The sequence below is a fragment of the Xyrauchen texanus genome, chromosome 18 (genome assembly GCF_025860055.1).
Source record: "Xyrauchen texanus isolate HMW12.3.18 chromosome 18, RBS_HiC_50CHRs, whole genome shotgun sequence".
Taxonomy (NCBI): domain Eukaryota; kingdom Metazoa; phylum Chordata; class Actinopteri; order Cypriniformes; family Catostomidae; genus Xyrauchen; species Xyrauchen texanus.
The window spans coordinates 10,410,042-10,425,411 of NC_068293.1; the positions used below are offsets into that span (position 1 = coordinate 10,410,042).

Here is a 15,370-nt window from a genome sequence, read left to right on the forward strand (position 1 = left end):
CTGATCCTAGAGTACCGGTACTCTCGCAAATAACATGCCGACTTCCTGTCTGATCATGTTGGATGTGTCCTGGTTGCGTGTAGCACCTGCTGCTCTGCACATCCTTTTGAAGTGTCTCATTGTTAATGGCTGTAGTTCATAATTATTTCAGTCCGATCTTAACAGTTTGAGCAGCACTTTTCAGGATTGTTTTGTAAATATGCCATAATGTATTGCAGGTTTTGCAAAAAGCTGTAATTGAAGGATAAGGCAGTTGAAAACATATTGGACCCGACAACAAATCTGCAGCTTGTGAAAAGTTCTGATTCCCATTTATATGTAAAGAGGGCGTTAACAGTCATAAATGGGTTGCACACCAGATGTGGCAGACCAACAACATATACAGCATAAAAAAAATGTAAACTTGTTTTCTGTTAATGTATGCAAACCATTCACCCATCTACAACTTCAGGGGTTGCTCAAGATTATTATCTTAAGCCTTTAAAGGTGCCGTAACATGATTTTTTATTATTTTAAATATGGTCAATATAATATTAGTATTGGTCATATATTTGTAAAACATGATCATTTTCCACCGTTATTATGACCCTTTGGCAGAAACGCTCGGTTTTGGTGCTGCTTCTCTTTTAAGACTTGACAGTAAACGCCCACTGTTCTGATTGGTTCTCTGATCTTGACTGACCTGCTGTCTTATTCCATCTCACAGATCACCGCACAAGGGGTGCTCTGACTGCTTCAGCTTTCACCTATGGCCACACCACCTCGGGCATGTCTGATCTCGGAAGCTAAGTGGGGAAGGGCTCGGTTATTACTGACCAGATTAGTTAGTGGCTACCAGAACCCTTCTAAATGGAAAGCCTAATAGCGTAGCCTAAAATAGCATAACGAGGTGCTCCCATAGACATTATATGGGCGGTACACTGGCAAGGATACAAGATGCCGTTCTTTTTGAATGGATGTCTATGAGGAGATGCTTCAGTGTGCTGAATAAACTGCTTTTGTGAGAAAACTGCTCATCACTTAAGGAACTGACTGTCCACTAATCTTTAACATGTTTATACTAAAATGTTCTTTTGGACTGAACTATGTGTGGAGTTTACTATGATAAAATTGCTGTTTTATAAGAGAGGTCATAGACAATTTTTGACAGGTAGGTGTCACATGAGGGTTCTCCCCATTCAATTGTATGATATCCGCAAACGTTGACTGTCGTAACATGCCAGTTGACCGCTACTAGCCGTTACGCTCTCTCAGGGCGGGACTGGTAATCTGGCATGCCGGGCAATTTCCCGGTGGGCCGATGCGCTTTGGGGCAGATCAGGGGCGGACTGGCCATCTGGAGAACCAAGCGGGCTGGTTCCCCCCCAACCAAACAACTTTTGGGCCAGTTGCCATGTAAAATCCTGGGCCGATTTCTCTTCCCAGTCGAGCCCTTGCTATCTCCATATATATAAAATAATCTCTGGTGGTTCCGGAAGTAATAAGGTAAAGTAGGCATTGATGTGTTGTGGAGGCAGTCAGATTTAAATGTCTATCACAGTGTGACATCACAATGTGGAGGGAAAAAAAGTTTTTTTGTTTTTTTTTTACAAGATTGCAACAATGATGTTGTCATTTTAAAACATCATATGTTAGATTTAAATGAAACTAAATACAATACAACTTTTTGACAACTTTTTTTTTTTTTTTTTTGCAGTGAGGAGTAAGTTTTGAGTTCTGAAACATACAGGGTGTTTTTATCGTACAATGATGTAATTCCCTCATGTCATGACCCCTTTAAATTCTCCCCCCCAAAATGGCCTCATTCACTTCCATAGTAAGTGCCATTCAAATAAAGTGCTTTTTTTTTTAAGAAACAAAAGGACAAATAAGCCTAAATTGTGTGTGTGTGTGTGTGTGCCACAAATGCCTTCAATTCAGCTTAACTTGTATTGAACCTGGAATTTTCCTTTAAGTAATGTGTCTTTTACTTGAAATGCGTTTTACTTGACCAGTCAATTAATAAGATATTAGACATCCACCCAGTGTGAGTCTCGGGTAATCATGACAGATGATTCATTAAATTTGCCTCAAGGATTCAATCACGTTTCCTCTATATGACTCCTGGACTCCGTCTGTTCATTTTGCCACTTCAGACTCACCTTCATCAATTCTTCGTTATTCGTGCAGTTCTCATTAAATTATTACAGTTTGTTCTCAGTATTCACACGGCGGGAAACGCCACTCCATCCTCGCGCGTCCTTGTGTGGTTTGGTTACTATGGAGATAGTGCGCGTGCACTAGTGGGAGTGAATGGGGGCAATAAATTAAGAAGAGATCAGTGGCAATGAGAAACACAGTCACTACGTATGTAAATCCGTTCCTGTTCAAAGAAACGGTCAGGATTTTACTCTAGGTCGGCCTCGGAGTGCCGCGCACGAGCGAGATGGGCAGCGCGTCTTCGGCGTATCGGATCATATACCTGGACGTGGATGGAAGGATTCAGAAGGTAAAACGCTCGTGTGATGCGGAGATTTTTGTTGTTGTTTTTTTGTTTTAATTGTTTTACGTATTATAGAAGGTAGCTTTTTATGTAGTTTCCTTACTCAACCCTTTTCGAAACATTGTCCTCCTTAAAACAGTTCATTAGCTATTGTATTTAGTTTCATTTAAATCTAACATATGATGTTTTAAAATGACAACATCATTGTTGCAATCTTGTAAAAAAAAAAAACATTTAACTCTAATTAAATAAGTATGACTATACCCAAAGTGTCAGACGTTTCGCTCATGATTAAAGCAAAAATAAATAACAATAAATAACAATCATTCAATATACACATTTTTCTTTATACAAATATTCTTTAAAGGATTTTGATGCTGGGACACACCTTTAAGAAAAACAACTGCTAATAAACACTACATTTAAAACTACTAGCATAGGCCTACTTGTATTTTAGTTTCTGTTTGGATAATTGTTCTGATAATAGTGATAATGATGATTAAAAAATGTTTTATATTTATGAACTACTTTCTCTTGCACACTTTGCCACTCCATAAAACACCTTTATACACCATAAAAACTTTAAACCCATTTCTATCTTTTTATGCTTCAAAATGTAATAGAACCCACCTATTCTCATGCTTTGAGGAGTGTGCTCTCTACTCTTGGTGTTATAAGGTCAAACAGCTGGTCTAACTGCCTTTGATGATCAGTTATCTAGATCAAACAGATAACTGAGATATTTGCTTTACAGTTACTTTACAGATATCCATGATGCCATCAGTTGCCATCACTGTATATTTATTCAAAATCGCTTATAACAAATTAGTGTGTTGTGCATACATTAGAGTAATATAATGCTTAGTTTTCTGTTACAAATGTGTTATGGTTCTGCCTTGGCAAAGTGACAAAAAAATCTGCATATAAAAGCCTACAGCACAATAAAAAACAAAAGGACATCTTAATAAGCGCATCTGTATTTGTATGCATACACCCACACTGTCTGCACACACACACACACACACACACATACACAAAACATTTTTAATACAGAAGCGGGAAAGTAAATATGATTTACTTTGTTCCAGTGCAACTGTCTTCGGCACTTTTTAAGTGACATTCAACTAAAACTAAAATATCGCATCGACACTGGAAGATACTTGAAAAATTTAAATGCTCCTCTGCTAAAATGAGACTATGATTTTTGCTCTGTGGTTGGTGGTACATAATTTTATAATCTCTATTATTAAGGCTGTGAGATGTTGTTTTAAGTTCATATTTGACAAATTATTAAATTAGAAGCTTTTGTTGGACACTAATAAGATTTTCTCATATCCTTCCATTTAAAACCTGCAATTGCATTATGTAAAGATCTGGTCATATAACTCTCTTTATCCCGCTCTTTTTCAATCATTCACTTTTCTCTTTTAAGCTGTAAGTCATATTTAACTCACATTTGCACTCTCTCTCTCTCTCTTTCAATTCAATATCAGTTTAATTTTTTTTTCTAACTTTATTGGCATGATTGTGTTTACATACAATATTGCTGTTTAATACACAAAACAGATAATGACAAGACAAATAATAATAATGTAATAGTAACAAATAAAAATAAAAATAGAATTAAAATAAGATCTCAGGTAATGAATAAAATAAAAACTATAATAGCAATATACACTATACAATATAAAATAAAATAAGCCTTTAACAGGACATTAGAAAATAAAAGTACTGTGACTGAAGTACATTAAGGCAGTGATTGGTTTCTGAGGAGTTGCATCTCAAAAATGAATTTAGCTGCAACTGATGCATGATGGTCCTCCCCCAGTAACACCAGCATCTGATCTGTTTTTGCTGAACTGGAAAACTGTGGCGTGAGGTTTGAGAGTTTGTGGAGGTATCTCTCTCTCAACTCTGTAAATTTCTCACAGTGAAGGAGAAAGTGTGTCTCTGTCTCGACCTCACCCGTGTCACAGTGAGCACAGACTCGTTCTTCCTTTGTGGAAGCCATGTTTGTCTGTGTCTGCCTTTTTCTATGGCCAGACTGTGATCACTGAGTCTGTATTTGGTGAGGATCCGTCTCTGTTTTTGATCTCTTATAGTGAGATATTCTGCTACATTATATGTTCTGTTTAGGGTCTGATAACATTCCAGTTTGCTTTGGTTTTTACTTTCATTTTCCCAATGGTCCAAATATGAATGTTTGCTTTGCTTCTGCTCATCTGTCTCATATCACTGATGTCATTACTTGTACTTCAGACACCTCACAGTTGGTTGAAGTTTTTGACACCACTTGCACTGCCATTTTAGATCAGGTTGCTCCTTTAAAGTCACGGAGATGTAAAAATAAGTCAGGCATCCAGCCTTGGCTTAATGAGTATACTCGCTCTGTTAGGCAGGACTGTAGAAAGGCAGAGCGTAAGTGGAAGAAGGATAAACTTAAGGTTTCATTTGAAATGTTTTTTGATTCCTTAAAGCAGTATCAAGTCTCTGTCATGACTGCAAAATCGAACTACTTATCTGAAATAATTGCTAAAAATGCCCATAGGCCTAAGATAATTTTTAATACAATTGATTCTGTTTTGAAACCTGCCCCTGTGGGCTATCCTGATGCAACCCCTGAGACATGTGAAAAGTTTCTTGAATTTTTTATTGACAAAATTCAAGACATTAGAACACATGTCATGGGCCAAGCTGTGATACACTCTGATCCCACGCTGCCATCCAGTTATTTTAGTCACTTTGACCCTGTTTCATCTGCTCAACTGTCGGATATAATTTTGTTAATGAAACCTACAAATTCTCCCATGGATGTCATACCATCACGGCTTCTCAAAGATGTTTTTAGTACTGTTGCATCCATTATGCTGGCCATAATCAACAGTTCTTTGAGAAATGGAGCAGTCCCTGCCAGCTTTAAACATGCTGTGGTTCAGCCTTTGCTGAAAAAACCTAGCCTTGATCCTATAGTTTTTAAGAATTATAGGCCTATATCAAAATTGCCCTTTCTGTCCAAAGTCTTGGAAAAGGTGGTTTATTCGCAGCTCAATTCTTATCTAACCACCTTCAACGTATTCAACAAATTTCAATCAGGCTTTAGGGCACTGCATAGTACTGAGACTGCACTAGTAAAGGTGACAAATGACATATTAGTCTCCCTGGATTCTGGAAACGGGGCCATTTTAATCCTTCTAGACCTCAGTGCAGCATTTGACACGATTGATCACTCCATTCTCTTACATCGTCTTGAGAAGGTGGTTGGCATCAAGGGAGTTGCATTAAACTGGTTTTCATCATATCTTAAGGAAATAACTTTTTCTATCAATTGATAATCACTTCTCTTCCCCAACACTGCTCACATGTGGCGTTCCTCAAGGCTCCATATTGGGTCCTCTGCTTTTTTCTCTTTATATGCTTCCTTTAGGCTCCATCTTTCAGAAGTGCAGTATAGCTTATCATTGTTATGCTGATGACACACAATTCTACCTTCCTGTCAGGTCTAACGATTGTTGTTCTATCAGTAATCTCATCTCCTGTCTTGAGGAAGTTAAATTATGGATATCTGAAAACTTCCTCATGCTTAATGAGGATAAAACCGAGGTCATTGCTTTGGCTCTTCGCTACATATCGCTGATATTGAAAATCAGTTGGGTACTTTGTCTTTAACCATGCACAAGATAGTTAAGAACTTGGGTGTCATCTTTGATTCTGACTTATTTTTTTATAAGCAGATAAATGCTGTTGTTAAAGGAAGTTTTTTTCATCTAAGGTCCATTGCTAAATTAAAACAGTTTCTCTCAAAGAAGGACTTGGAAATAGTAATTCATGCTCTTATTACATCCCGGCTGGATTACTGCAATGCCTTATATGTGGGTCTGTCTCAATCTTCTTTTCACATCTGCAATTAGTCCAAAATGCAGCACCTAGACTCCTAACTGGTACCAAGAAAAGAGAGCATATTAGCCCAGTTCTCGCTTCCCTACATTGGCTTCCAGTTCGATACAGAGTACATTTCAAGGTTGTGATGTATGTTTATAAGGCATTGCATGGCTTAGCCCCTCAGTACATTGCTGATTTACTCCATCTACATTCTGCACCTATGTCTCTTAGATCATCAAATCTGTTACTCCTCTCTGTTCCTCGTTCCCGGTTGAAAACTAAAGGTGATCGGGCGTTTGTAGTTGCGGCCCCCAGATTGTGGAATGCACTCCCATTTACTGTTAGGTCTTCCACCACACTGCCGATATTTAAATCTAAATTGAAGACACATTTGTACTCTTTAGCCTATAATGTTGGTTGATAATTTTAATAGTTTTCTGTGTAGGTTTTATAATGTTTTATTAATTTGTTCTTTTTAACATTGTATAAGTTCTATTAAATTCTGTTATTAATGTTTGTAAAAAATTGTACAGCACTTTGGTTACAACATTTGTTGTTTTTAAGTGTGCTTTATAAATAAACTTGACTTGACTTGACTTAACTTTTATGATTTGGTTTATTGTGATTTGGTTTAATTCAGCAGTGCTGGTCTGAAACTGGTTTTTGTTAGTTGTTAGTGGGTTTGTGAGTTTCAGAGCCAGCTGACAAAGGGGACTGGTTTTAGGCTTCAGATCTTGGGTTTAAAGGGCTTCATGTTGCAGTGTATTGTCACAGTTTGGCTCCACAGTGTTCAAGGACTCTTATTTTGAAGCTTTCTCCTGCACTACATTTCCCAGTATCCACTGCCCCAATCACTTCTTATTATCCACACCTGTATGCCATTCCCTCATTAAGTTTCCAAGTGTATATATATACCCTCTAGGTTTGTTTAGTAGTTGTCAGTCCTTGAATTGTTATGTTTGAAGTCTGATGTTTGTAGAGTTACAATTGTATTGTTGAGCCTTTAGTCTGTTTTTCCCAGAGTGAATGTGTATCTGGTGTCCTGTAATCTGGCTCTTTTCTGGAAGATCAAAATTTCTGTTTTCTCTTTTTTTTTTAGTTTAGTCTCTCTTGACTTTGCTCTTTGAGTCAGCTGCAACCCCTCTCATTGTCTTCTTTTCTGTGTGTGTGTGTGTGTGTGTGTGTGTGTGTGTGTGTGTGTGTGTGTCTGTGTGTCTGTCACCTGGCTTGTTGTGTCTGCTGATAGCATATACACAATATGTTTTTTAAGTGGGTCAGGGCCACTCAGGGGTCATGATTGACACTACAAATGATAGGTGAAAGGAGTTGGCCTTGGCTCTGCTCAGAAGTCTCTACAATCAATAAAATGTAATGTTTAATGGTCAGCACCACATGGAAACCAGGAATATTTTGGTCAAATTCTGCAATTAGGGTAACTTTTCTGTCCTCAAAGATATTGTTAAAGAAAAATGCTTTAAAAAAATCAATCATTGGAGTTTTTTTAAAAAGTTGATTAACATTTTTGTGTCACTTTCATTATGTTTTCCACATTTTGGGGAAAAATTAGTTTGGAAAGAAATTCAGTTCAAAACAGAAACAAAATCCTGCACACTGTTGCAGCTTGCAAATAAAACACGTTAATTAATACAACATTTTGGTCATGTCATCTTCGTCAGGCATGACCAAAACATTGTATTAATTAAATTGTTGTTATTTGTCCAATTAAAATTAGGAAACTTCTGCTTTAAACCTTTTCAAAAGATCTTAAAAAAATTTTGCTTTTCAGATATATTTAATTTCCATGAAAATGTCAAAAATGGCGTTTTCAATCTAATTTCAGTTCATCATGCAGCCTTTATGGGTATTATAATTTAATATAATACAGATGATGTCAGAAGTTTACAAACACCTTAAGCATACATTTAAACTCAGTTTTTCACATTCCTGACATTTAATCGTAGTAAGCATTCCCTGTCTTACGTCAGTTAGGATTACTAATTTATTTTAAGAATGTGAAATGTCAGAATAACAGAAGAGAGAATGATTTATTTCAGGTTATATTTCTATCATCACATTCCCAGTGGGTCAGAAGTTTGCATACACAGAGGGCTGTCGATTTAACGTGTTAATTCAGTGCGATGAATAAAAAAAAAATAACGCGTTAAAAAACTCAACGCAATTAAATCACATGCCCCCGGACCACAATAAGGAAGATTCCTGGGAAATGCAAGCTTGTAGTACCATCTGTTTACTCCAGAGGGCAGTAAGTGAAATTTCAGCTGTGTGGCAACGCGCAGTTTACACAGTGAAGAAAACGTTACATTCTTGCATTCTAAACACTTGATGGAGCGCAAATTCGAACTAAGGGATCTCAAGATGTGTTTAAAGATTGAGTATTAAACTATATTTAACTTGACACAGTGACCTAAAAAATCGTATGTTTATGACGCAACGCACCCGAGACGCTACACAAGCATCTGTCTGACGCAGGTGTAAATTGACGGGTCCTTAAACAAGCCCTTATAATAAATCTCGAACTGATTGACAAATTCACTTGTGAAATGGATTGCTGTGAACTGTATGACAATGATTGACTTATGATCAATAATATGGTAGTAAACAATACATTGTATTCTAAAGCTGCTTTTTGTATTATCTTATCAAAGATTAACTCTTCTGCTACAGGAATGTAATTCATTTGAATTATCTGAATATCTTTTATATATATATATATATATATATATATATATATATATATATATATATATATATTTTAATATTTAAAGATAACTATGTATAATTATTTCATCATTATATATTGAATTATTGTTATATATTATATATATAATATATATATGTTATATAATTAATCGGGACACCACGTAATTAATTTGATTACAAATATTTGTACAGTCCTAATACACTTTGTTATTATTTGGTAGCATTGCCTTTAAAATTGTTTTGGTAGGCTTCCACAAGCTTCTCACTATAAGTTTCTGGAATTGTGGCCCATTATTCCAGACAGGACTGGTGTAACTGAGTCAGGTTTGTAGGCCTCCTTGCTCGAACACACTTTTTCAGTTGTGCCCACAAATTTTCTTTCAGATTGAGGTCAGGACTTTGTGATGGCGACTCCAATACCTTGACTTTGTTGTCCTTGAGCCATTTTGCCACAACTTGTATCCTTGAGGTATGCTTGGGGTTATTGTCCATTTGGAAGACCCGTTTGCGACCAAGCTTTAAATTCCTGGCTGATGTCTTGAGATGTTATTTCAATATATCCACATAATTTTCCTTCCTCATGATGCCATCTATTTTGTGAAGTGCACCAGTCCCTCCTGCAGCAAAGCACCCCTACAACATGATGCTGCCACCCCCATGATTCACGGTTGAGATGGTGTTCTTCAGCTTGCAAGCCTCACACTTTTTCTTTCAAACTTAACAATGGTCATTATGGCCAAACAGTTAACAGAGCAGCCTTTCAGGTTATGTCGATATAGGACTAATTTTTACTGTGAATATAGATACTTGTCTACCTGTTTCCTCCAGCATCTTTACAAGGACCTTTGCTGTTGTTATGGGATTGATTTGCACTTTTCACAACAAACTAGGTTCATCTCTAGGAGACAGAATGGTATGATGGATACGTGGTCCTGTGGTGTTTATACTTGTGTACTATTGTTTGTACAGATGAATGTGATACCTTCAGGCATTTGGAAATTGCCCAGACTTGTGTGATTTGGAGTGCTTGTAGCCTGCTAGCCTGCTTAGAATTGCTTATTTTTATTCTCATACTGTGGCAGCGGGGGCGTGGTCAAGGGGGAGGGAGAAAGCGGTAACATTACTCATGTCATGCACAAAGTAGATGTCCTAAAAGATGTCATGTCTGTAACGCTGGTTTCCCATTTAATTGAAAACAACAATGAATAAAAATAAATATTACATATTCTAAGAAGTGACAACCCTTCTAAATTGGATTGTGCATTATAATTCACAGAGTTTTTACAAAGTGTGTGGTCGCCCAAAAACGTGTGTCCATTTTTGTCACATCTGTAACGCAAGCTCATTTCCTGATCTAAAATGGAAAGAAACTTGTACAGATTGAAACCTTTTTGATGTCTTGACACTATCTGCAGGGGTTTTCTTATTATACATAAAAATGTTATATACTGGTAACGAATATTTTATATATGAAGTTAAATTATTAATTTGCACTGAAAATGTCACATCCATAATTTGAAACATAACTTTATGTATAATATATATATATATATATATATATATATATATATATACAGTATACACTCATCTAAAGGATTATTAGGAGATTAAGAGTTCAGGAGATTGTCTTGACCAGGACCACACCCCTAAATGCATTGAAACAACTGCCATGTGATTGGTTGATTAGATAATTGCATTAATGAGAAATTGAACAGGTGTTCCTAATAATCCTTTAGGTGAGTGTATATACACTCACCTAAAGGATTATTAGGAACACCATACTAATACTGTGTTTGACCCCCTTTCACCTTCAGAACTGCCTTAATTCTACGTGGCATTGATTCAACAAGGTGCTGAAAGCATTCTTTAGAAATGTTGGCCCATATTGATAGGATAGCATCTTGCAGTTGATGGAGATTTGTGGGATGCACATCCAGGGCACGAAGCTCCCGTTCCACCACATCCCAAAGATGCTCTATTGGGTTGAGATCTGGTGACTGTGGGGGCCATTTTAGTACAGTGAACTCATTGTCATGTTCAAGAAACCAATTTGAAATGATTCGAGCTTTGTGACATGTTGCATTATCCTGCTGGAAGTAGCCATCAGAGGATGGGTACATGGTGGCCATAAAGGAATGGACATGGTCAGAAACAATGCTCAGGTAGACCGTGGCATTTAAACGATGCCCAATTGGCACTAAGGGGCCTAAAGTGTGCCAAGAAAACATCCCCCACACCATTACACCACCACCACCAGCCTGCACAGTGGTAACAAGGCATGATGGATCCATGGTCTCATTCTTTTTACGCCAAATTCTGACTCTACCATCTGAATATCTCAACAGAAATCGAGACTCATCAGACCAGGCTACATTTTTCCAGTCTTCAACTGTCCAATTTTGGTGAGCTCTTGCAAATTGTAGCCTCTTTTTCCTATTTGTAGTGGAGATGAGTGGTACCCGGTGGGGTCTTCTGCTGTTGTAGCCCATCCGCCTAAAGGTTGTGCGTGTTGTGGCTTCACAAATGCTTTGCTGCATACCTCGGTTGTAACGAGTGGTTATTTCAGGCAAAGTTGCTCTTCTATCAGCTTGAATCAGTCGGCCTATTCTCCTCTGACCTCTAGCATCATCAAGGCATTTTCAGCCCACAGGACTGCCGCGATACTGGATGTTTTTCCTTTTCACACCATTCTTTGTAAACCCTAGAAATGGTTGTGCGTGAAAATCCCAGTAACTGAGCAGATTGTGAAATACTCAGACCGGCCCGTCTGGCACCAACAACCATGCCACGCTCAAAATTGCTTAAATCACCTTTCTTTCCCATTCTGACATTCAGTTTGGAGTTCGGGAGATTGTCTTGACCAGGACCACACCCCTAAATGCATTGAAGCAACTGCCATGTGATTGGTTGATTAGATAATTGCATTAATGAGAAATTGAACAGGTGTTCCTAATAATCCTTTAGGTGAGTGTATATTTAAACTTCTTAAAGTGACAGATGGGCACATCTCTGGCAGAGCAGCAGAGTGACAGACTGAAGATCAGAAATGTAATTCATTTCTTGTAATTCAATTCATTAAAAGTTTTTAGGCTACATCATGTTTGTAGGGCTGGTTTATTAGCTGCCATTACGAACAAGGAGTTGGTGTTTGAAAATTTAAATTCAGAAACAACAAATTTCTTTTTTTATTGTTGTTAATTCACAGTTATTACAACCATTTGTCCAAAAACATTTGGCATTACACACACAATATGAAAAATCCATATTGCCACATATTATAATAAACTTGAAGGTAAAATTTGAAGGTTGATCAAGGGCATGATCAGATTAATTCATAAATAAATAAATAAATAAATAATCTGTCTGAACAAACACTTCCCTCCCTCAGGGATGTGGGGAACTATATGAAATCTCTTGGGGCGTTGGGGAAGGTTACGCACAGTCTGATTTACCTGCTATTTTTGCATGCAACAGCTTGCTTGCACCTGCATCAGCAGTCAACGTAACACATTCAGTGTTGTGGCGTTTTTAATTAGGGACCCCTAGTGTCACTACATCGACACAACGTTGAGTGAGTGACAGAAGGGGAACGTCACGTTTACTGTCGTAACCTCCGTTCCCTGATGGAGGGAATGAGACTTCGTGTCCCTCTTGCCACAACTCTGTACTAAGCCTCTGAAATGGCTGGTACCTTACTCTCAGCTCCTCTGCTCAAAACCTGTCTGAACAGATGCACGCTTCCCTCCTTTTATACCCGAATGTCTGGGGGAGGGTAACCGAGACGTTTTCAGTGCAGTGTAATACAAAGTATTAAATACTACATACTGAATACTGCACAGCACACAATGTACTGTACTATTTAAGTTAAACATTTTACATTATATAACAATTAATTAACATGTTTACATTTACACCAATCTGGTGATAGCTACCAAAAATGTGCTTATTATAAAAAACAAAAAAACAAAGTTTACACACAAATACTCGTAATTGTGGAATCAACCTATTATCTAGATTATTAAGAAATGCACGTAATATTAATATAGAATATTATCACAAAGAGAGTTTAATTTAGTTAGATGACAGTGAAATGACTGTTTGTGTTTCTTTTAGGTTGTTTTCAGCCGTTCCTGTAGCCCCTGTGATATTAAGGAGCTATTCTGCACTGCCACAGGCCTCTCCAGGTAAAATGTGTGTGTGTGTGTGTGTGTGTGTGTGATTGAAGTGTTTCCAGTTTTGAAGTGCTCCATATTTAGAGTGTGTATCTGCTGCTGACAGGAACACAACCATTTCCCTTCTGGACTCAACAGGTGCTATGGTCTCCATCGACCCCACAATGCTAAACAACTCAGAGAGGTAACAATGCCCTATTTCATTTGGTCAGAATCTCTTTTCAAATTTATGTTTCAAATGTAAAAGAGGTTACAAAAACAAACAACAGGTAATTTTATGACCTTTTATCTAGACTCATGCTTACAGATGAATTCTGGAAGGACTACTGATGCAAACTCCTGTTTAAGTTTATCTGTAAAATAGCCAGACCCCTCTATAGATCCACTTAGAGCAGTGCTTCTCAGCTGGTTGGTCACAACAAAAAAATGGGTAGTGCGTTGGTTCATCACTTGATGTCCAGAGAACCACTGCTTTACAGTCATTAATTAAAACCTCAGTGGGGTTTTTGTTAACTGCAAACTTTAACTAAAGGCTGGAGAGATTGTAACATAAATCCAAGGTTAGCTCTGATCCATGTTAACAGAGGACACACATACAACATAAAGGAATTTTTAAAAGATTCTGTGTTAAGAAGCCCAAATAAAGTAGCCTAATCTCTGTACCTTATCCGTGGGGTATATGCAGGTCTGCCTACAAAAAAAACAATGGATGGCAGCCAGATAAAGATAAAATGGAAGAGCCCACTTGCTGTCATGCCATAGATACATCCATCACTTGGGTTGTAATTCTACAGATAACTACAGCACTCTTGTGGAGTGACTGGACATGAGTGGGTATTGATGATCAGTTAGGGAGAGGGGACATATTTTAATGTGGCACCATAGCTGCTTTGTAACTGCGTTTGCGTGTTCTGGTGTTTTTGAAGGTCGCCGTACAAAGTGGTGCCTCAAACCGATGGACAAATTGCAAGTAAGTGACCGATGTTCCATACTTTTTAATGATCACAAGCATGTTAAGGTCACAAAATGCAAAGGCAGGACCCAATAACAGAGTTCAAAAAGGAATTTATTGAATACAAAAAATAAATGGAAAAAATTTAAACTCCAACAAGGGAGAAAAAACAACATTAACTACCCCAAAGGGGAAAAACACAAAGTAAGTAATCCAGGCTGGGCAGGGGAAACAGGGAACAGGACCGACTGGACTGGAAAACAGGAACCAGGGAAAGAGCAACAAGACAGACTGGCAGGACCGACAAGGGAGAACAAACAAGACTGGAAACAAGACGAACTGGCACTGGACAGCTTGGAGACTAAAATAGGGTGAGAAATTAACAGGTTAACAAGAGAGTGCAGGTGTGACTAATAAACTAATAATGGGCTAAAAAGGAAGAGGGGTATGATGTAAGACAGAGAGAGACGTGGCGATACAGAAACAAAACAAAACGTATCGGTTACCTAACGTAACCTCGGTTCTCTCTAGATGAGGGAACGAGTATTGCGTAAGCTAGCTTACGCTACGGGAAAGATTCATCTTTTCTGAGATATTGAAGCCAAAAAATTATCCTTAATTTTTGTATCCATTGTCAACGCAGTGCGGCAGCTGCAGACCTTGAGCGAGCTAGCTAGCGAGCTCATAGGTTGCTCTGCGGCAACTGCTGCAGCCTATAGACGAGCTTGGGCTGAACTCGCGATCCAATGAGAGAGCGTCCGCGCTCACTGCATCAAAGCCCGCCAAAATGGGCGTGACTAGAGTGCATATAAGCGTAGTTCGTGAGGCTGGAACCCTGGTTTTCATTGACTGAAGCGTAAAAGTCGCCGTAGGCGCGAGCACGGCCGGCTACTGAAATACTCGTTCCCTCATCTAGAGAGAACCGAGGTTATGTTAGGTAACCGATACGTTCTCTTACGAGAGGTTCTCTCGTATTGCGTAAGCTAGCTTACGCTCACGGGAACCCATTGTCAACGCCGTCGCGCCAAGCATCCACTGTATGAGCCCCAGGGAATTAGGGGGACCCGGGGACCCGGGGAGCCCTTATGAGTGGGGAAATAATATTTGGCCGGCAAGAATGCGGGTCATTGATTGTGTAATACATAAGCACATAGCAGGACGGGA

At 38.3% G+C, this 15,370-nt stretch overlaps 1 protein-coding gene across 1 annotated transcript in view; it reads left to right on the forward strand.

The window, feature by feature from the left end:
* Positions 1-2,324: 2,324 nt before the first annotated feature.
* The window catches only part of pde9aa (phosphodiesterase 9aa), a 42,553-nt gene continuing 29,507 nt past the window's right edge, over positions 2,325-15,370 (forward strand). The window contains exons 1-4 of the mRNA XM_052148441.1: positions 2,325-2,488; positions 13,196-13,266; positions 13,361-13,438; positions 14,181-14,224. Of these exons, the coding sequence (XP_052004401.1) occupies positions 2,426-2,488; positions 13,196-13,266; positions 13,361-13,438; positions 14,181-14,224 (256 nt within the window). The 5' untranslated portion in view covers positions 2,325-2,425. The remainder of the gene's footprint in view (positions 2,489-13,195; positions 13,267-13,360; positions 13,439-14,180; positions 14,225-15,370) is intronic.